Source organism: Mustela nivalis (assembly GCF_964662115.1).
Source record: "Mustela nivalis genome assembly, contig: HAP1_SCAFFOLD_2507, whole genome shotgun sequence".
NCBI lineage: Eukaryota > Metazoa > Chordata > Mammalia > Carnivora > Mustelidae > Mustela > Mustela nivalis.
The window spans coordinates 26,330-48,639 of NW_028134158.1; the positions used below are offsets into that span (position 1 = coordinate 26,330).

Sequence of the window (22,310 nt, forward strand, 5' to 3'; positions counted from 1 at the left end):
TATGCTTCTATCAGAAAGGATGAAACCCAACTTTTGTATCAACATGGATGGGACTGGAAGAGATTATGCTGAGTGAAATAAGTCAAGCAGAGAAAGTCAATTATCATATGGTTTCACTTACTTGTGGAGCATAAGGAATAACACGGAGAACATTGGGATCATATGTCAGATCATTAATATCCTTTTCTGAAAGGTTCATCCCCATATTTTGCAAAGGAGCACCCACTTTATTGACATCAATAATCTCTCCTGTGAAAAAGAAAAGAATATGGGAGAAACTTATTGACTCCAAAATGTGACCATTGATATTATTTATAGTGCATTATGATAATCTGCCTCATGAGAAAGACCAAGACTCAATAAAGTCCATTCGTATATATCAAAAGGATCAATAAGTATGTTAGAATTAGAATAGAAATCTTCCAGGTGATTGGGCAATTTTTGAATCATTTATACCAAAGCGTAAATTCAAAATATGGTTGATATTAAGGGTTTGTTTTTGTTTTTTTTTTTTGTTTGTTTGTTTGTTTTTCCTGAACTCCCAGATTAGATGCTTCAACTCCTGACAAAAATCTGTAATCACGTTCTGTTCTCATTTATGTGGAGGCCTACGTTACTCAGACCAATCTTCCTGCTGGAAACTGAAATCTTGGATAAAATGTAAAAAGCATCTCCTCAAAAGTACTGAAAAGCTAATAAGAGAGTAAGGAATTACTACTGCAAAATCTAATGAAAAGCAAGAACCTAGGGAAGGTGAGCTGAACACTGCTGTTGCTTTTGCTCAGATGGTATTTGCTCCATTTGAATTTGAATTGTAATGATGGCCTCATGGAGTGTGGGTGATTCTTTCCAAATGCCCAGCAGAGGCAAGTATTCCCCAGCAATGGGCTTTCATCCTTAGCCTCAAAGGGTTTTTTTTAATAACTGTCCAGGGAAACAGTTTGATTGTGTCACAATCAAACACAGAATGAAAAATTTACCTGGGAGAGGACAAACGAAATAATAGGCAGTAGCAATAGGCTCACAAAAACTTCAGATTTGGAAATTATCAGGCACAAATTATAAAACTATTATGCTTAGTATGTTTAAAGCAATGGAAAACAAGCTAGAAAGTATCTGCAGGAAACAGGAAACAATACAAAATTACCCAGTATGGCTGAAAAAGAAAAAAAAAAAATTTAAAAATGGAAAGAAGGGGCAAAGAGGAGGAAGGAGGGAGGAGGGAGGAAGGAAACAAGCACCTGCATGGGAACATGAAGTGGATCCTGAACCACATGGAACTCATCTTCCACCTACTAGTGAGTCTAGGGCTGCAGGCAAGTCCTTGGGGGCAACAATTGGCTTAGTGCCAAGCAGAGGTGCTGTTGCTGTCTTGCTTTCCTGAGCTGCTTTGTGGACATCTCAGGATATCTGTGGGGCACTCTTACTGGTGCACAACTACTGAGGCACATACGGCATCATCTGCACCCATGAAGGCCCGAGCTAGACCCAAGTGGGCACATACCCACATGGTCTAATCTTGGCTCAGAATAATGTGGATCTGTATTAAATGTGAAAGATTTTTATGTTAAATTTAAATTTGAAAGGATAGTCAATATTTCTGTACCAAAGAAAACAAGAAATAATAGTGTGCTGTATGTCTTCATATTTCTTTATTATATTGAGATTTTTAACCTGGTATGATAGTAAATGTATACATGTGATAAGTTATCTGATAATATAAGTGGTTTCTAAACCCTAAGAAGTCAATTTTCTCACTAGGAAATATGTTACACAGCTAATGGAAGATGGGGGAAAAAAACCAAATAACAAATAACTTACTATTAAAAATCACACACAAATCTTTATGTTTCCATAAAGAATAGCCAGAACAAGGGTAGGAGGGTGTGTGTGTGTGTGTGTGCGCGCGCGCACGTGTGTGTGTGTGTGTGTGTGTGTGTGTGTGTATGAAGGCTGGAGAGTGAGGGGTTAGACCTATCAATATTAAAAGATTACTTGGCAACAAAAAGGAATGAAGTTGTACACTCATGTTCATAGAAGCATTATTTATAATAACTAAATGTGGAAGCAATTCAAGTATTCACTGATGGATGAATGAATATATATACATACAGTAGAATATTATTCAGCCCTAAAAAAGGAAACACTGACATATATTACAGCATGGATGAAACTTGAGGAGATTAACTAAGTGAAATAAACTAGTCACAAAAAAATAGATACTACATGGTTCTACTTAGATAAGGTACTCAGAGTAGTCAAAACCATCCAGACAGAAAGTAGAATGTTTGCAAGGGGCTAGAGGTAGGGGAGAACGGGGAGTTTTTGTTTAATGCATATAAAGTTATAATTTTAGAAAATGAAAAAATTCTGGAGATGGATGGTGGTAGTTGTTGCATGGTTGCACAAAAATGTGAATGTACTTAATACCAGTGATCTGTACACTTAACAATGGTTAAGATAACAAATTTTATGTTATGTATCTTTTACCACAATAAATTGAAAATAAAAGAGAATGGAATGCTGATATGTGCTACAATATGGATAAACCTGAAAATACTACACTAAGTGAAAGAAGCTAATCACAAAAATCACATACTATCCCATTTATATGAAATGTCCAGAATAGGTAATTCTATAGAGACAGAAAATAGATTAGTAGTTGCATAGGGCTTGTGGAGTAGTGGGGAAGAATAAAAGGGTGAGAGCTATAGGGTATGGGGTTTCTTTCTGAGGTGATCTGGGTACTCACAAAGTCCTTTGAGAACTCTACTGACTATAATGATATTGTAATTAGTCCCAGTAAAGTAAATTATAACCCAAAAAGGGACACCCAATGACCCAGACTAGAAGGTCATGGGGATAAAATGGGGACAAAGAAGAAATTGGAAAAAGGTAAGAAAACACGGGGCGCCTGGGTGGCTCAGTGGGTTAAGCTGCTGCCTTCGGCTCAGGTCATGATCTCAGAGTCCTGGGATCGAGTCCCGCATCGGGCTCTCTGCTCAGCGGAGAGCCTGCTTCCCTTTCTCTCTCTCTGCCTGCCTCTCCATCTACTTGTGATTTCTCTCTGTCAAATAAATAAATAAAAAATCTTTAAAAAAAAAAAAAGGTAAGAAAACAAGTTTCAGTCTCTAGCTCTGTATTGTATATGAAACTATCTTCCTACCATGTTATTGAGAATTGAATAGACTACAGTAGGTTACAAGCTTGCCTCAGAACTGGGTTCCTAAATGCAAACAAGATAACAGTACTTCCTATAATATCAGAAGACAATTGATTTTGTGTGGGGTAACCATGAGAACATATGGTACTAACCATTGGTAAAAGATTATTATAAAGGGTTTAATTAAGTACAAAAGTCAGCAAATATCTGAGGCTCTGTCCATAGTGTACCATTACTACCCAGCATTGCCAGTCTACCTCTCATTTGGAGTAGAAACTCCTTTCTTTTATTCCATTCACTAGCTAAATATTTATTTCGTACCTAATATGTAAAAGACACTTTGTTGGGGGAGGGATAAAGATGCACACTGGAGGATCAGGCATAGTCTCTGCCAAAATAAGCTTGCATTTTATAGAAGGGAAGAGTGGTACTAATTTGTAACACAACAAGTTAAGTTAAAGCAAAGTGAGTAATGGTTTCCTCTCAGGCTTTTAGCATATATTACTAGGGTAATAATGATGGTACAAAAATTGTGAAAGAGTATGAAAACAGGATCCATAGTTTCTCAACTACTGGATATGCCATGCCATTGGCATCTTCTTCAGGAACAATTCTTCATAATGTTGAAAAGTCTTACAAATTGCATAGCACTTAGTATCCCTGGCACTCAAGGAATTTAATGCTAACAGTGTCCACTGTTACAATCACTTGATAATAATTATTTGTGACAATCAAATATGCCCCCAACATATTTCTAAAGGCCTCATGTGGCTGCTTTGGTCAAATGCCACAATGAAAACTATGAACTCAATTTCTGACAAAATCGATGATGTCTGAGGGGCGGTCATAGAACATAAATTCAAATACACAATTCAATATCTGAGTGAGAAAACTGATTTAAAGATATATAATTTTAAAGAAATGAATTTTCAGAATATAGGGATGGTTTGGGGAAAAGAAGTTTTTCTAGAGAGAGTTAGGATTAGGAAATAATCCTTCCTGAAGATCTACAAACTATCTCCTGAGTGCCAATGTCACTAGTTTTAGAAATTCTCATATGTGTGTTCACAAGCACAGACTCCCTTCAAAGGCACAGTCATTCCTCAAATACTCACCATTAAGTAGCAGGTTTTCTGTCAGTTTTTCCCGTTCCTTTTGTGGGAGCTTAATCCTCATGTCCCCCAGAATGCTGTCCAAATTACTCACATTAACCTTCCCTCCTTAGGAAAATAATAGGGATAGAAAATGAGAGAAATGGAATGCTCCCAAAATTAAAAATACACTTGCCTGTGTATTATTAATTTAATTAACCTGTGTTAATGATAAAAAAGAGAAAATATAATTTATATCTTTGTATTATCATTTAACATTTTAAATAGGACTATCAAGACTCATTTATCTTTTCTAATTATGCAGAAAAATTTAATAGGACGTATAGAACTAGAATCTATTTTTCTATTACCTTATCTTAGGACAACTTGAGATAGCAAAACATGCTTAAGGTATAGTTTAGCACCTAGAGGTCTTGGACCACAGATCGCATCATTCCAAACAAGAAAAAACATTCTTCTTTTTCTGAACTCTCAGGTCAGTTCTGCTGAGAAATTGCTGATCCTTTACTTCAGTGTTTGCTGTACAGACCTATATTTGATTTCTCAATTTAAGATTTCTTCATTCTATTTCCATTCTCCCTGTCCCCAGTTTTGTTTCTTTCCCCTGAATCTTCTCTGGCCTTTTGTAGCCTTTAGAAATCTTAGCATCGCTTATGATTCACAGTGAAACAAGTTGCTGATATAATAAATTTAACATAAGGTTTTAGGATAGCACTTATTTCTATTTAGAGACATGTTCTTCTGTGAGTTTTCAAAATGTCTTCTTAGTCCCAAATTAGTAGCTTTAGAGATTCTTTCCATCACTTCATAAATCCAAGACTTCCTGAGTGGCTCGATGTTATATTAAATGCTCAGTGTTAATTTGCATGTTTAGTCTCAAACTTTTAAATTCCTTTTCTCTGAGATTCAACCTCTTTTCCAGAAAAGTGTACAATTTGTTGATATTAATCATTCCCACCTCCTTAGGAAACAGAGAGGAAGAAGACCAAAATTTAGTGACTCTTAAATGTAACCCAAACTATTAATGTCTATTAATTCTTGATATTTAAAAGATGTTCAATAATAGAGTTAGAATAAAATCTCTTCCCTAGATCAGTCCATAGAGTAGAAAGCTTTAAAGGAACCAATGAACTGCTCAGTGAAATACAAGTAGAGGAATAATAAACTTCATACTTTCATCTAATAAGTGTGATTTTTTTGGTTGATGATACCTAGAGAAATTTTTCTTTTACTGAGTAAATTTCCTTAACTATCACTTATTTTTTATTTTTAAAAAGATTTTATTTATTTATTTGAGAGAGAGAGAGAGAGAACAACAGTGGGGAGAGGCAGAGGCAGACAGAGAAGCAAGCTCCCCGCTGAGCAGGGAGCCCAATGTGGGGCTCAATCTCAGGACACTGAGATCATGATCTGAGCCAAAGGCAGATGCTTAACCGCCTGAGCAACCCAGGTCCCCTTATGTTTTGTTTATCAATCACTCTTCAGACCAGATATACTGTCTTTTTTTTTTTTGCCACAAATTGTAAACATTCTATAAATAATGGAAGTCCATCCCCCAAAATATAATGTAGATTGTCCACAAAAGTATTGATGAATTAAAAGAAGCATAAATGTGCTATCAAAATATTTGAAAGGTGGCAAGTATCAAAATTTATTCTTATGTCTTTTTTTTTTTTATCTTGAAAAACCTTCATTGCACAGCAAAGGAAACCATCAACAAAACATGAAGACAGCCTAAAAAATGGTAGAAGACATCTTTAAATGGTGTATGAGTAAGGGGTTAAAATCCAAAATATATAAATAACTCAAACAACCGAATACCAAAAAAAAAAAAATCTAATTTAGAAATGGGCAGAGAACCTGAATACTTTTCAAAAAAAGACACACAGATGGCCAATAGACATGTGAAAAGATGCTCAGCATCACTCATTGTCAAAGTGATGCAAATCAAAACCAAAATGAGATATCACTTCACAACTATCAGAATGGCTAGTATCAAAAAGAAAAGAAATTTTAAAAAGATAAGAAATAGTAAGTGTTGGTGAAGATGAGGAAAAAAGGGAATGTTTGTGTACTATTGGTAGGAATGTATATTCATGCAGCCACTCTAGAAAATACTAGGGAGGTCCATCAAAAAATTAAAATACAAATACTATATGATCTAGTAATTCTACTTCTGGGTATTTATGAGAAAAAAATGAAAACACTAATTTGAAAAGATATACGTGCTACTATGTTACTGAAACATTATGTAAAATAGCCAAGATATGGAAGCAGGCTAAGTGTCCACTGGTAGATGAATGGATAAATAAGATGGGGTATATATACATGATGGGATACCACTCAGCCACAAAAAAGAATGAAATCTTGTCATTCATGATAACATGGATGGTCCTGGAGTATATTATGCTAAGTGAACAAAGTGAAAAAATAAAAATTAAGTGAGACAGAGAAATACACATACCATATGATTTTGCCTACATGTGGAATCTAAAAACAAAACAAACGAATAACAACAGATTCAGAACAGTGATTGCAAAGTAGAGATGGATGGAGGATAGGTGAAACAGGTGAAGAAGATGAAGAGGTACAAGAAAATAAGTCACAGGGATGAAGAACATAGCATAGGGAATATAGTCAATTATACTGTAATTACTTTGTGTGATGACAGATGATAACTACACTTATCACAGTATTTCAGAAAGTGTGTAATTGTTGAGTTGCTACGTTGTACACCTGAAACTAATATTGTATGTCAACTATACTTCAGTTAAAAAGAAATAGACTTTAAAAAGGCCTTCATGCCACATTAGCCTATTCTGACAGATCTATCAGCTTTAAGAAAGATACAAATCAAAATCTTGCCAAAATGATATGAAGTTTCATTAAGACAACAGAGAAGCCATCATTACACAGAGTCAGATTTAACATCTCCCTAAAGTACAAATGTACTTTCAATAGTTTTAAAAAATACGTGAAATGGAAAAAATAAGGCCACTCTTCATTTATGGGCACTTAAGACAGTTATTGCTGGGTCTCTAGCAGGCAGAACACTCCCCATTCATTTATTCTTTGTGATTTCTCATTTATTTCCCCCTAATACTTTACAATGCCACCATTTTTCTCTCAATTCTTATTTTAAACTTTAGGACTCACAATGGATTTAAGAATAATAGCCAGCATTTCTCATCCATGGTCATAGGATTTCTGACTAGAGCCAACTGATGCCCAAACTAAAAATGAGATGACACAGCTGGTATATCTTCTTAAGATAAAAAAGTAATGCCTTCTAAAAAAATTTTTTGGACAATCTTTCATTTTCACTTAGACAGGAAATAGAACTGTTATAGAAATACTCACCATTGATTGGCAGATTATTCACCAACGCCTCATATTTATTATCTTTGAGTTCTCTCCCCACGTTTCCTGGAACTTTTTTCATGTCATTTATATCAACCTTTCCTTAAAAGCAAAAGAATGAAGACTTTTGGCATTATTGTGAATGATGTCATGATTCTACATAATTAAAAAATATTTGTCTTTGTGGCATTACAGCCAACTGCTGGATGAAAAGAGACTTAACCTAACAAATGGGCCTTTGGGGCTTCAAATAAACTTTCTTGTTAAGTCTAGTATAATCTCCAAATGACAGGCAAGGCAACAGAACATGCAATTATGAGTATACAGTTTGCAGGAAATTAGAAATGATATAGACTGCTGATCTAAATAGCTTTATTAGCACTTTTTTTGGTAGAATGATACAGGTTGCTGGTCTAAATAATATCATCAGCACTTTTATTGCTGATTTTGAGATTACCTCTAACTTTACCAAAATTTTCCTTCACCGTTTACGGTGTTGAACTGGAATTTAGCTTTCCCACCATAAAAGAAGATATGTTAATTATTGGCAAAGACTCTAGAAGACTTTGGAAATAATAAAGAACATTGAAGTTCTATTGCTAAAAGTTCTGATAATCCAATATCTAACTGTAGGCATTTATGCACGCACATTTTTAAAAGAAGTGTAGGGATAGATTTTTAAAGTCCATACAATCACGATATGGAAAGAGCATTATATTATAACTTAGTGAAAAATAATTTGGTTGTCAGATTTCTAGTAGCATCTTACTCTTAGGTGTTTTTCTAAGATGTTACCTGTAATAGCTTTTACTCCATCCATTCCATCTGTTAAGATATTGACACCAAACTTCCCATTCGCTGTTAAAATAAAGGGGGGGGGGTTAGTTGGGATCCATAAAAAGATGGAGCTTTAAAATAAAAACACAAAGTACCTATGCTGTGAAAAAACTCCAGGCAGAGTCCAATATTTCCACTATTTAATTTGAGTACACTTTCAGTTCTTAATTTCAGGCTTTCATTGGTTTAGTCTGTATTGGTAAAATGGACTCCAAGACTCTAGGAAAGATATTTCGTGCTGTCACACTAGTTCATAAAATCTTAGAGGACAATTCATGTTGTCTGTGTTTTCTCCGGAAACTTTCCATTCCAGCAGGGACACAAAGCTCATGCAGGTACTAAGAGCAAAGAAGTAAGGACCAGAATTCTCATCTCATCTCTTTTACTAATGCACTTTCTATTCTTTTTAATCAGTGTCCATTTCAGAATGGCTGGTGACTATTAGTCAACCATTGCAGCATAGTTCTTTATTACTCCAAATAATTATTTTTTCTTATTGTTTTCTGCTTATTTCAGTTTGTTTCTTGATTTATCTTTCCACACTCATTAATTATCTATTTATTCATTCATTTGTTCACACATAAAGGGGGACTGATATAAAGCCTCATTCCAAGGAACCACCAAACAGACCAAATAATTACAATTCTTAGGGAATAAGGCTTTGAAAGAGCTCCAGTCCACCACTATTCTCTCCAGTAGCTTCCAGGCTACTAGTTTCCACTGCAAATACAGAATGTTATTTTTCAATATTATTATGGAGCTATAAGACAGAGGATGGGAATAGGGCAAGTTAAAACATCACAAAGCTCACTATTTTTTAAGGAGATTCAGTCTTTTATTTCTTAAAAAAAAATGCTCCCCAGAATGCAGCAAACCTTTGGTTAATGTCCAGTCCTGAAAATATTAATTTTGATAGTTTTTGCCAACTTTCTCATTGCTTTTATGGAGGAGAGAGTTTTTGGTGGCTCTCACTCTGCCTTTTATCTGACATCCCAGGTGAGTTTCTAAACTAATGAAACTAACTGAAAAGCTAAAAATTACTTTACCTGGCAATTATTGATAGCTCCACCTAATTATCTTTTACTGATATCCCAGTAAAACTTAAAAGCATAAAGAAAATAAGTAAAAAACTAACTACATGCTTTTCATTTGTACATTGGTACATTGGTCCTGGAAAATTAAGGAATGATTCAATAAAAAATACCTTTTGGAAAAAAAACCCTCACCCTATTAGAAGGGTATGAAACCCATGGCAAAGATATAACTAAACAGTACCTGAATCACATGAGAAAACATATTTACATCTAAGAGGCAGTATTCAGCCAAATGTTTCTAGGTGATATTTCTTGATCTCATTGGATTGTGCCCAGCTAAACATATTATGTTTTAAAGTTTATTTAAAGTGGGGATTACTATGTGATTCATCATACTTCAATCCTAATTAATATTTACTTTAATACCTATAATTCTGAAATTGAATCATGAAATCTGGTCCAAAGATATGGTAACTAGGAAAAATGTCATATATATTGGCTGAAGCCCTGTAGCCTTGTTCCTGTGAAAGCAACATTCTCAGCTTCAACTAGAATACTAAGAATTATGATATATTCAACATTAAGCTCCTTTGGTCAAGGAGTATGTTTATTTTTATTCAACAGTCTTATCAATCAATCAATTGTATCTCTAGCACTTAGCATAACCTGTTTATAGTGCTCAGTAAATACTTGCTGAATAAATGAACAGTGAAAAAGTATGAACTTTAGATTGATATATTAAGAGAAAATATCATTCTTATTTCAGCTATGTAAGTCCTATAAAAAATACCAGCCTCAAAACCCACTTTTCACAAAGGTACAAAGACACCTAAATCACTCACCATCAACTGGTGGAGTTAGAGTAAGATCATTAAGTTCCTCAGCTGGAAGACTGACTGCCATGTTTTCAAGAATAGAGTCAAGGTTATGGTCATCAACTTGCAATCCTATAAAAAAGAAAGACATGAGGAAATTAAAATACAAGCTAAAATATAATATTAAGAGAATGGTCGAGTTTCATTTTTCTACATATAGCTGTCCAGTTTGACCTCAATGTGAGACAGGAATCCATCAGAACCCTAGAGGAGAACATAGGCAGTAACCTCTTCGATATCAGCCATAGCAACTTCTTTCAAGATATGTATCCAAAGGCAAAGGAAACAAAAGTAAAGATGAACTTTTGGGACTTCATCAAGATCAAAAGCTTCTGCACAGCAAAGGAAACAATCAAGAAACAAAGAGGCAACCCACGGAATAGGAGAAGATATTTGCAAATGACAGTACAGACAAAAGGTTGATATTCAGGATCTATAAAGAACTCCTCAAACTCAACACACACAAAATAGACAAGCATATCAAAAAAGGGGCAGAAGATATGAACAGAGACTTCTCCAATCAAGACATACAAATGGCTATTTGACACATGAAAAAATGTTCATCATCACTAGCCATGAGGGAGATTAAAATTAAAACCACATTGAGATATCACCTTACACCAATTAGAATGACCAAAATTAACAAGACAGGAAACAACATGTGTTGGAAGGGATGTGGAGAAAGGGGAACCCTCCTACACTGTTGGTGGGAATGCAAGTTGGTGCAGCCTCTTTGGAGAACAGTGTGGAGATTCCTCAAGAAATTAAAAATAGAGCTACCCTAAGACCCTGCAATTGCACTCCTGGGTATTTACCCCAAATATACAGATGTCGTGAAAAGAAGGGCCATCTGTACCCCAATGTTTATAGCAGCAATGGCCATGGTCGCCAAACTGTGGAAAGAACCAAGATGCCCTTCAACAGACGAATGGATAAGGAAGATGTGGTCCATATACACTATGGAGTATTATGCCTCCATCAGAAAGATGAATACTCAACTTTTGTAGCAACATGGACGGGACTGGAAGAGATTATGCTGAGTGAAATAAGTCAAGCAGAGAGAGTCAATTATCATATGGTTTCACTTATTTGTGGAGCATAACAAATAGCATGGAGGACAAGGGGAGATGGAGAGGAGAAGGGTGTTGAGGGAAATTGGAAGGGGAGATGAACCATGAGAGACTATGGACTCTGAAAAACAACCTGAGGGTTTTGAAGGGGCTGGGGGTGGGAGGTTGGGGGAACCAGGTGGTGGGTATTCGAGAGGGCACAGATTGCATGGAGCACTGGGTGTGGTGCAAAAACAATGAATACTGTTACACTGAAAAAAATAAATTAAAAAAATATATAATATTAGTTCCTATGTATAGTGGTTATTCATTTCACCATTAAAAAGAGGTTAAGGACATTTAAGTGTTTAAAGAGTCATTAATGGACTAAAATTAATCTACTCACTTATAACCAATACATCCAATATTGAAGATAAGCTTGCATAACAATGCATTGAAATAGGGCTAGAAATCATTCAGGTTACTTTTGGCAGCAAAACAGCAAATCTAACAGTTTTTAATACAAATATCTGCACACATCAAGTTCATTTTGTCACTGTATTTCAAGATACACAATCTTAAATTTTTATAGCTAGGCCTAAATTTTATTATCTCCACATCCAAAATCGAAGTAAACCTAAATACGGAGGAAGTGGTGATGCAACATGGGGGCTTAAGTGGGTAGGAGAAGAATAAATGAAACAAGATGGGATTGGGAGGGAGACAAACCATAAGTGACTCTTAATCTCACAAAACAAACTGAGGGTTGCTGGGGGGAGGGGGTTTGGGAGAAGGGGGTGGGATTATGGACATTGGGGAGGGTATGTGCTTTGGTGAGTGCTGTGAAGTGTGTAAACTTGGTGATTCACAGACCTGTACCCCTGGGGATAAAAATATATGTTTATAAAAAATAAAAAATTAATAAAAAAAAAGAAAATATATATGAGAATGGGAGGAGGCAATATTTAATAAGAAAAAAAGCAAAACACAAGAGTCTCAATCTGACTTCTCAATATGGATCTCACTCACCTTTTATATCTTCTGGAGAAGTCAGCAACTTATTCTTATACATATTTCTACTAGCTGTAGGGGAAGAAACACATAATTTAGGTCATAAAGAAAATACCTAGACATGATAAAACATTACCAAATATCTAAGTTCAGAAATATAGATCATAAAGTAATTTGCTCCTAAAATTTACCTAATATCTTCTAGAAATAATAAAACAAAAAATGAAAACAAAATTCTTAATGTGTATGGTAAATCTATCAATTCTTTAGCACCTGAGACAATTATTAATACCTACCATGCCAAAGCAAAACACTTCCATATTTTGTATTTTTTCTGACTCCACCTTTTTCTCCCTCTAGTAGTACAGCTCTATATCTCTCCTCCTATTTGTTTCCTAGAGGTCTTAACCAAAAGCCTCTCAATGAAATGAAAAATAACTATTAATATTCCTTTTTCCAAATGGCAAGAATTATGATTGATGAGACTGTTGATTTACATGTTTTAAATGGCAATTTATATATTCCTATATATTAAAAATAATCATCTTTAAAATTATGGATATTTTAAAATGCTGACTTATAAATGATCTAAAATGAACAGAGTACTAAATAATTAAAAAATTTAAGGATATAATCCTAATTCTCTGAAGATTCTACATGATATTTGCAATGCTGAAAAACTGCCTTGATCTCTTGAAGGCAATATGAACTCTTGTAAAGACTATTCTGATATTTGAAATGCCCACCATTAATACAAGTTGGTGTAACCACTTTGGAAAACAGTGGAGATTCCTCAAGAAATTAAAAATAGAGCTACCCTATGACCCTGCAATTGCACTCCTGGGTATTTACCCCAAAGATACAGATGTAGTGAAAAGAAGGGCCATCTGTACCCCAATGTTCATGGCAGCAATGGCCACCGTCTCCAAACTGTGAAAAGAACCAAGATGCCCTTCAACGGATGAATGGATAAAGAAGATACGGCCCATATATACAATGGATATATACAATGGAGTATTATGCCTCCATCAGAAAGGATGAATACCCAACTTTTGTATCAACATGGATGGGGGAGACAAACCATGAGAGACTGTGGACTTGGAGAAACAAACTGAGGGTTTTGGAGGGGGAGGGTTCTGGAGGGGAGGGTTTTGGAGAGGAGGGCAGTGGGGGGTTGGGTGAGTCTGGTGGGTATTAAGGAGGGCATGTATTGCATGGAGCACTGGGTGTGCTGCATAAATAATGAATTTGGAAACACTAAAAAAAATTAAATTAAATTAAATTTTAAAAAAAGAAAAAAAAGTGAAATGCCCACCATTAACTGGAAGTGACTTCTCTGGCTGCAAGTGTCCTTTAGGTGAGGGCTTTATACCCATTTTTCGCAGGACATTATCCAGCTCACTGAAGTCAGCTTCTCCTTCAAAACAAAAGAAGTAGAAAAAGATACCACTTTTAAAATATCATAATTTCAAATTATTAAAGAGAAAAAGGCATAATGTTACCTGCTAAACAACAAGTGGTCAATTGCAGACACAGAGAATGAACAGTATTTCTTTAACACTGGTTAAAGAGATGTTCCCATAATGATGGTTATAAAGTAATATTTCACAATCAAATAAAGTTTGTATAATTTAAAAATTATTAGAATAATAATTTATAAAGTTTTATTATTTACTATCATAAATAACAAAGATGATGTATACAAACAACTGTTTAATATAGGGTATGAAATTAAGATAGAAATCAATAGCAAAGAGATCCTAGAAATCAATAGCAAGAGATCCTAGTAAAATCCTGTTAAGTTTGGAAATTAAAGAATCCCTGTCTAAATAAATCATGTGTCAAAAAATAAATTTAAAAAAAAACCCACACTGGAAGAATATATTTTGAATTCAGTAACAATAATAATATTACATATTAAAACTTGCAAAGGTGTGCTCAGAGGGAAATTTACAACCTTAAATGCCTACAGTAAAAAGATGAAAAGATCAATTACCCAAGGTTCTATCTCAAGAAGTTAGAAAAGAACAGCGAATTAAATGCCCCAAAAGGAGAAGAAAAACAATAAAGACAAAAGCACAAATTACTGAAATAATAAACAAACTTCAAATAAAATGAATGCAGCCAATGGGTTTTGGGAAGACTAACTGAAGTGCTAAATGCCTGCACTAAGACTGACAAGGGAAAAAAAAGAGAGAAAACACAAATAACAGGTATTTCTAATGGTAAAAAGAACATCACCAAGAATAGCAAAGACAAGCCTAAGGAAGTGAAACAAATTTAAAAGATTTATGCTTCAGATACCAAGATATATTAAAGCCATGTTAAGACAATATTGTACTCGTGCAATAACCAACAAATAGAACAAAGACAAAGAACAAAAAGAATAAGAAGTCCAGATACATAATATATGTATATATATATGTGTGTGTGTGTGTGTGTGTGTGTGTGTGCACATGCGCGCATGCGCGTTAAATGTTAGCCTTACATTAAAGTAGGGAAAGGATCATCTTTTCAGTAAATGGTGCTAAATAACCATTTAGAAACAAACTGAGGGTTACAGAAGGGAGAGGGATGCCAGGATGGGGTAGCTGGGTGATTGGTATTAAAGAGGGCACATGCTGTGATGAGCACTGAGTGTTACAATTAATGAATCGTTGAACACCACATCAAAACTAATGATGTACTGTATGTTTGCTAACTGAATATATATTAAAAAAGGTGTCCTTTATCCCATATCATATAGAAAAATCAATTCTGAGTGGATTATTGATCTAAATGTAAAAGAAAAATAACAAAACTTCCAGAAGATAAAACAGGAAAAGTTTTCATGACCCTAGTGTATGCAAAGATTTCTTAAACAAGCCCCCAAACACTCTATAAAAGAAAAGACTGACTAATTCAACTATATGTGAAAAAGAGAAACTTCTGTTCATCGGAAGATAAAATACACAGGAGACCCTTTGCAGTGCTGCCAACACCCTGGCAGAGAAGCTGAGGTCACCAACAACCTTGAAATACTTAGAGTGCAGACAAAATTCTTTCAGCAATACAGATAAGCAAAGTGCATTGTTGTGGGTGATGGTGCTGTTGGTAAAATGTGCCTTCTGATATTCTACACAACAAACAAATTTCCATCTGAGTATGTACCGACTGGTTTTTGTTTTTTTGTTGGTTTTTGAAGATTTTATTAATGTATCTGGGAGAGAGAGAGCGAGAGAGCAGGAGCATAAGTGCATGAGCATGGGGGGAGCAGCAGAGGCAGAGGGAGAAGCAGACTCCCAGCTGAGTAGGGAGCCCAATGTGAGGTTCAGTCCCAGGACTCTGAGATCATGACCTGAGCCGAAGGCAGAGGCTTAAGCGACAGCCACCCAGGCACCCCTGCACCACCTGTTTTTGACAACTATGCAATTACAGTTATGGTTGGTGGAGAGCCATATGCTCTTGGGCTTTCCGATACTGCAGGGCAAGAGGATTACTACAGCATACGACCACAGAGTTATTACCAACAGATGTATTTCTAGTCCATTATTCAGTGGTCACTCCATCCTCATCTGAAAATGTGAAGGAAAAGAGGGTACCTGAGATAACTCACCACTGTCCAAAGACTCCTTTCTTGCTGGGTGGGACCCTAATTGATCTCAGAGATGACTCTTTTATGATTGAGAAACTTGCCAAGAACTAACAGAAGCCTGTCACTCCAAAGACTGCTGATAAGTTGGCCCATGACCTGAAGGTGGTCAGATATGTGGAGTGTCCTGCACTAGCACAAAAGGGCTTAAAGAATGTATTTGACCAGGTGATATTGGCTGCCTGGGGCCTCCAGAATCAAAGAGGCCCAAGTGTACACTGCTATGAACATGTCTACAGAATCCTTCTGCACAGCTGGTGTCTGCCTTGTACTAAAAGCAATGTTAAATCAAACTAAAGATGAAAAATGAAAAAAAAATTTTGCAATAATGACCAATGCCCTTAACCTACCCACATGCACTCCAGTGAGTCAAGGTCCTCAGGTATGGTCTCCCTCCCCCTCGATACCAGTTAATCTGAGTAATTGTGTGTTGTCAGAAAAATGATTAGTACTGGTTTCTGTTTTGTCATTTCAAAAAATATGTTTTTGTTTAAAAGCAAGGAATGCTTGTGATGACTCTTCAACAGACTGATTTGGGTTGTTGAAGCTGCTCCCAGGCTCCATTCACACTGGAGAATAACCTGGAACATCTAGGTTGTAGGGTGGTTTTTTGTTTCCTTTTTTTTTTTTTTTTTTTTTTTTTTTTTTGTAGGAGGGAGAGTACATGGTGGGGTATTTTTATTTAGTCATGTTTTTTTTAAATTCATTAATCACTGGACAGCCCTTAAGGGGAGGAGGATGGATTGATTCTACATTCCACTTCCTATATCTAGTTTACAATACTTGTTCCCCACCTAGTGCTCTTAGGAAGGAGTATAATAAAAGCCTCAATAACATACTTTGAAAGTTGCTTTCTCTCCACCTTTGAGTAGGTTTAGTACTTGATGAAACTCGTGAAACTAGGCGGAACCTGTTCTGTTCCTCTTTTCTAGGATGCACTACATATGGGACAGTGACTTGGAAGGAAATTTTTTGCCATTTGCTAATATTTTATTTTATTTTTAAAATTTTATTATGTTATGTTAGTCACCATATAGTACATCTTTAGTTTTTGATGTAGTGTTCCATGATTCACTGTGTATAACACCTAGTGCTCCCTATAATATGTGCCCTCCTTAATACCCATCACTGGGCTAACCCATTTACCCCACCATCTCCCCTCTGAAACTCTCAGTTTGCTTCCCATAGTCCATAATCTTTCATGGACTTTCTGATTTCCCTCCCTTCATTTTCCCTTCCTTCTCTTAATGCCCTCCATGCTGTTCCACATATAAGTGAAACCATATGAGAATTGTCTTTCTCTGCTTGACTTATTTCACTTAGCATAAACTTCTCCAGTTCCATCCATATCTATGCAAATAGTGGGTATTCATCCTTTTTGATGGATGAGTAATATTCCATTGTATATATGGACCACATCTTTATCCATTCATCTACTGAAGGGCATCTTGGCTCCTTTCACAGTTTGGCTATTGTGGACATTGCTGCTATGAACACTGAGGTATATGAGGCCCTTCTTTTCACCACCTCTGCATCTTTGGGGTAAATACCTGGTAGTACAATTGCTGATATTTTTTTGAAGTTAATTTGTAATTTCTCTCATTGATAAATGAAGAAAAGTGCTGCACCTTTTGAAATACACCAAATGGACTGAGTATATAATTTAAACACTTTTCCCTGTCAAAATAAAAGACAATAAAATACAAGTGAAAAGGCAAAATATACAGTGAGATATTTACAATTTATAAAGCTACAACAGACTTGTATCCAGAATACATAAAAAACCATAGATAAAAGACAAGAAATAAAATATTCAGCATGGACTTCCAGGGAAGATGGTGAATTGGGGATCATAAGCCCACCTTGTCCCATAGATAAACCTATATACATCCACACATCAGTGTTAACTAACTCAGAAAATGACTGGAAGACTGGTAGCACAGACCCTCCACAGTTAAATGAAGTGAAGAGATTACACTGAAAAAAAAAAAAAAAGATAGAGATGTGTTTGGAACCAAAACTCCTAGGAAAACTAACCACAAATGGGAGCATGAACAAAGGAGAAAACAGACTTCAGACCAGGCACCCCAGACATGGGGGATTGGCACTGTGAAGATGAATCCCCACAACATTTGGCTTTAAAAACTAGAGGGGCTTAACTTTGACATTTTTACAATCAGTGGATTGCAGTGAGAACTTCAGGAAAGATATAGTAAATATAAACAGGAACCAGAGATGAAGAACTCATTAACTGAAATTTAAAACACACTACAGTGAATAAATAGACTAGAGGAAGCAGAAGAACAGATCAGCAAGCTGAAAGACCATAATGGAAAGCAGCCAAGCTGGATAGGAGAAAGAAAAAAGAATAATAAAAAAAATGAGAATAGATTAAGGAAACTCAGTGACACCATCAAGTATAACATCATTAGCATTATAGAGACCCCAGAAGAAGAAAGAAAAGAGCAGAGAAAATTTATTACAAGATATAATAGTTGAAAAATTCTCTAATCTGGGGAAGGAAACAATCCAGATTCAGAAGACACAGAGAGTCCCCAAGAAAATCAACATGGGAAGTCCACACCAAGACATATAATAATGAAAATGGCAAAAAATAATGATAAAGAGAGAACTTTAAAAGTAACAAAAGAAAACTGTTATATACTAGGGAAACTCCATAAAGCTATCAGTTTATTTTTTAGCAGAACTTTGTAGGCCAGAGGGAGTGATTAAAAGTGCTGAAAAGGGGGGGGGGGGTGGAAAAAAAGTCTGCAACCAAGAGTACTCTATCCTCTGGATGTTAGGGTGGGGCTCGGTTAAGTGTCTGCCTTCAGCTCAAGTCATAATCCCAGGATATTGGGGTTGAGTCCCACATAGGGCTCCTTGCTCAGCAGGGAGCCTGTTTCTCCCTCTGTCTGTTCTGCCTGCAGGTCTCTATGCTTCTGCTCTCTGACAAATAAATAAATAAAACCTAAAAAAAACCCAAAAAACAAAAAACCAATCAACCAACCAAACAAAAAAACTATGCAGCAAGGCTATCATTCAGGATAGAAGGGAAGATAGAGTTTCCCACACAAACAAAAGTTAAAGGAGTTCCTCACCACAAAACCAGCCTTACAAGAAATGTTAAAAGGAATTCTTTGGAAAGGAAAGGCCATAATCAAGAGTAAGAATATCAGGAAAGGAAAATATCTTACAAACACATACAAAAATAACAAAAGGAGTAGATTAATCAGTTATAAAACTATTATGGAGGTTACCTCACAAAAGCAGTAAAATCAACTATAGCTATAAAAATCAGTCAAGGGATTCACAAAATAAAAGGAGGTAAAGTATGATATTATACATGCAAAACATGAGACTGGGTAGAAAGTTAGTGCTTTTAGAATGTTTCAAACTTAAGTAACCAGCAACCCAGTATATATTTCTATATATATCTTATGCATAAAGTATTACATATAGACCTAATGGTAACAATAAATCAAATACCTGTAATAGAAATGCAAAAACTAAGGAGAAAGATATTCAAGCATATCACCAAAGAAGGCCATCAAACCACAAAGGAAGAGAGCAAGAGAAGAAAGCAACAAAGAAGAACCACAAAATCAACATAAAACAAGTAACATAATGTCCATAAATGCATACTTATCAATAATTACTTTGAGGAGAGAGGAGTCAAGATGGCGGAGAAGTAGTAGGCTGAGACCACATTAGGTAGCAGGAGATCAGCTAGATAGCTTATCAATCGATTGCAAATCCAACAGCAGATTGAAGAGAAGAAGAGCAGCAATTCTAGAAACAGAAAATCGACCACTTTCTGAAAGGTAGGATGGCGAAGAAGTGAATCCAAAGCGACTAGAAGATAGACTGTGGGGGGAGGGGCCGGCTCCCAGCAAGCGGCAGAGCAAAGGAGCATTAAATCAGGACTTTTAAAAGTTTGCTCCACTGAGGGACATCACTCCAGAGGCTAAACCGTGGTGAAGCCCACTCGAGGTCAGTGTGGCCCCAGGTCCTGGGGGGTCACAGAAGAATCAGGGGTGTCCGAGTGTTGCAGAGCTTGCAGGTATTAGAGCAGGGAGGCCGGCTACAGAGACAGAGCCAAGGAGTGAGCTCTCAGCTCGGGATTACCTTGAACCGGTCACAGGCTGGGTGAGCAATGAGCACAGCCAGAGGCCAGGGAAATGGGAGTGACTGAGCGCTTTTCTCTGAGGGCGCACAGAAGAGTGGGGCCCTGAGCTCTCGGCTCCTCCAGGCCAGAGACTGGGAGGTTGCCATTTTCATTCCCATGCTCCAGAACTCTACGGAAAGTGTTCAGGGAACAAAAGCTCCCGAAAGCGAACCCAAGCGGATCACTTAGCCTGGCTATTAATGATGTGCAATAAAAAATGGAAGCTCTCACTGCTAGGTTAAATGAGGCAGAAGAAAGAATTAGTGATATAGAAGACCAAATGACAGAGAATAAAGAAGCTGAGCAAAAGAGAGACAAATACTAGACCACAAGGGGAGAAGAATTTGAGAGATGAGTGACACCATAAGATGAAACAACATTAGAATAATTGGGATTCCAGAAGATGAAAGAGAGAGGGAAGCAGAAGGTATATTGGAGAGAATTATTGTAGAGAATTTCCCTAATATTGCAAAGGGAACAAGCATCAAAATCCAGGAGGTGCAGGGAACCCTCCTCAAAATCGATAAGAATAGGTCCACACCCTGTCACCTAATAGTAAAATTTACAAGTATTAGCGACAAAGAGAAAATCGTGAAAGCAGCCTGGGAAAAGAAGTCTATAACATACAATGGTAAAAATATTAGATTGGCAGCGGACTTATCCACAGAGACCTGGCAGGCCAGAAAGAACTGGCATGATATATTCAGAGCACTAAATGAGAAAAACATGCAGCCAAGAATACTATATCCAGCTAGATTATCAATGAAAATAGAAGGAGAGATAAAAAGCTTCCAGGACAAACAAAAACTGAAAGAATTTGCAAACACCAAACCAGCTCTACAGGAAATATTGAAAGGGGTCCTCTAAGCAAAGAGTAGATCTACTAAAAGTAGTAGATCAGAAAGGAACAGACATTATACAGTAACAGTCACCTTACAGGCAATACAATGGCACTAAACTCATATCTCTCAATAGTTACCCTGAATGTTAATAGGCTAAATGCCCCAATCAAAAGACACAGGGTATCAGAATGGATAAAAAAAACCAAAACCCATCAATATGCTGCCTATAAGAAACTCATTTTAGACCCGAAGACATCTCCAGATTTAAAGTGAGGGGGTGGAAAACAATTTACCATGCTAATGGACATCAGAAGAAGCCTGGGTGGCAATCCTTATATCAGATCAATTAGACTTTAAGCCAAAGACTATAATAAGAGATGAGGAAGGACACTATATCATACTCAAAGGGTCTATACAACAAGAAGATCTAACAATTTTAAATATCTATGCCCCTAACATGGGAGCAGACAACTATAAAAACCAATTAATAACAAAATCAAAGAAACACATCGACAATAATACAATAATAGTAGGGGACTTTAACACTCCCCTCCCTGAAATGGACAGATCATCGAAGCAAAAGATCAACAAGGAAATAAAGGCCTTAAATGACACACTGGACCAGATGGACATCACAGATATATTCAGAACATTTCATCCCAAAGCAACAGAATACACACTCTTCTCTAGTGCACATGGAACATTCTCCAGAATAGATCACATCCTGGGTCACAAATCAGGTCTCAACTGGTATCAAAAGATTGGGATCATTCCCTGCATATTTTCAGACCACAATTCTCTGAAGCTAGAACTCAATCACAAGAGGAAATTTGGAAAGAACCCAAATACACGGAGACTAAACAGCATCCTTCTAAAGAGTGAATGGGTTAAACAAGAAATTAAAGAAGAATTGAAAAAATTCATGGAAACAAATGATAATGAAAACTCAATGGTTCAAAATCTGTGGGACACAGCAAAGGCAGTCCTGAGAGGAAAATATATAGCGGTACAAGCCTTTCTCAAGAAACAGGAAAGGTCTCAAATACACAACCTAACCCTACACCTAAAGGAGCTAGAGAAAGAACAACAAAGAAAGCCTAAACCCAGCAGGAGAAGAGATATAATAAAGATCAGAGCAGAAATAATGAAATAGAAGCCAAAAAACAATAGAACAAATCAACGAAACTAGGAGCTGGTTCTTTGAAGGAATAAATAAGATTGATAAACT

The 22,310-nt window shown here is 36.2% G+C and overlaps 1 protein-coding gene and 1 pseudogene across 2 annotated transcripts in view; one reads left to right on the plus strand and one right to left on the minus strand.

The window, feature by feature from the left end:
* LOC309858450 (uncharacterized protein) overlaps positions 1-22,310 on the minus strand; it is a gene marked incomplete at both ends in the record, with an annotated part of 55,533 nt that overhangs the window by 25,730 nt on the left and 7,493 nt on the right. Inside the window, 6 exons of the mRNA XM_082751138.1 lie at positions 4,279-4,383; positions 7,636-7,737; positions 8,431-8,493; positions 10,349-10,453; positions 12,460-12,513; positions 13,757-13,858. Of these exons, the coding sequence (XP_082607264.1) occupies positions 4,279-4,383; positions 7,636-7,737; positions 8,431-8,493; positions 10,349-10,453; positions 12,460-12,513; positions 13,757-13,858 (531 nt within the window). The remainder of the gene's footprint in view (positions 1-4,278; positions 4,384-7,635; positions 7,738-8,430; positions 8,494-10,348; positions 10,454-12,459; positions 12,514-13,756; positions 13,859-22,310) is intronic.
* On the plus strand, positions 14,906-16,299 carry LOC309858451 (cell division control protein 42 homolog pseudogene; annotated as a pseudogene). Its single transcript has 3 exons — positions 14,906-14,918; positions 15,502-15,597; positions 15,817-16,299. The product of its transcript is annotated as a cell division control protein 42 homolog pseudogene (transcript).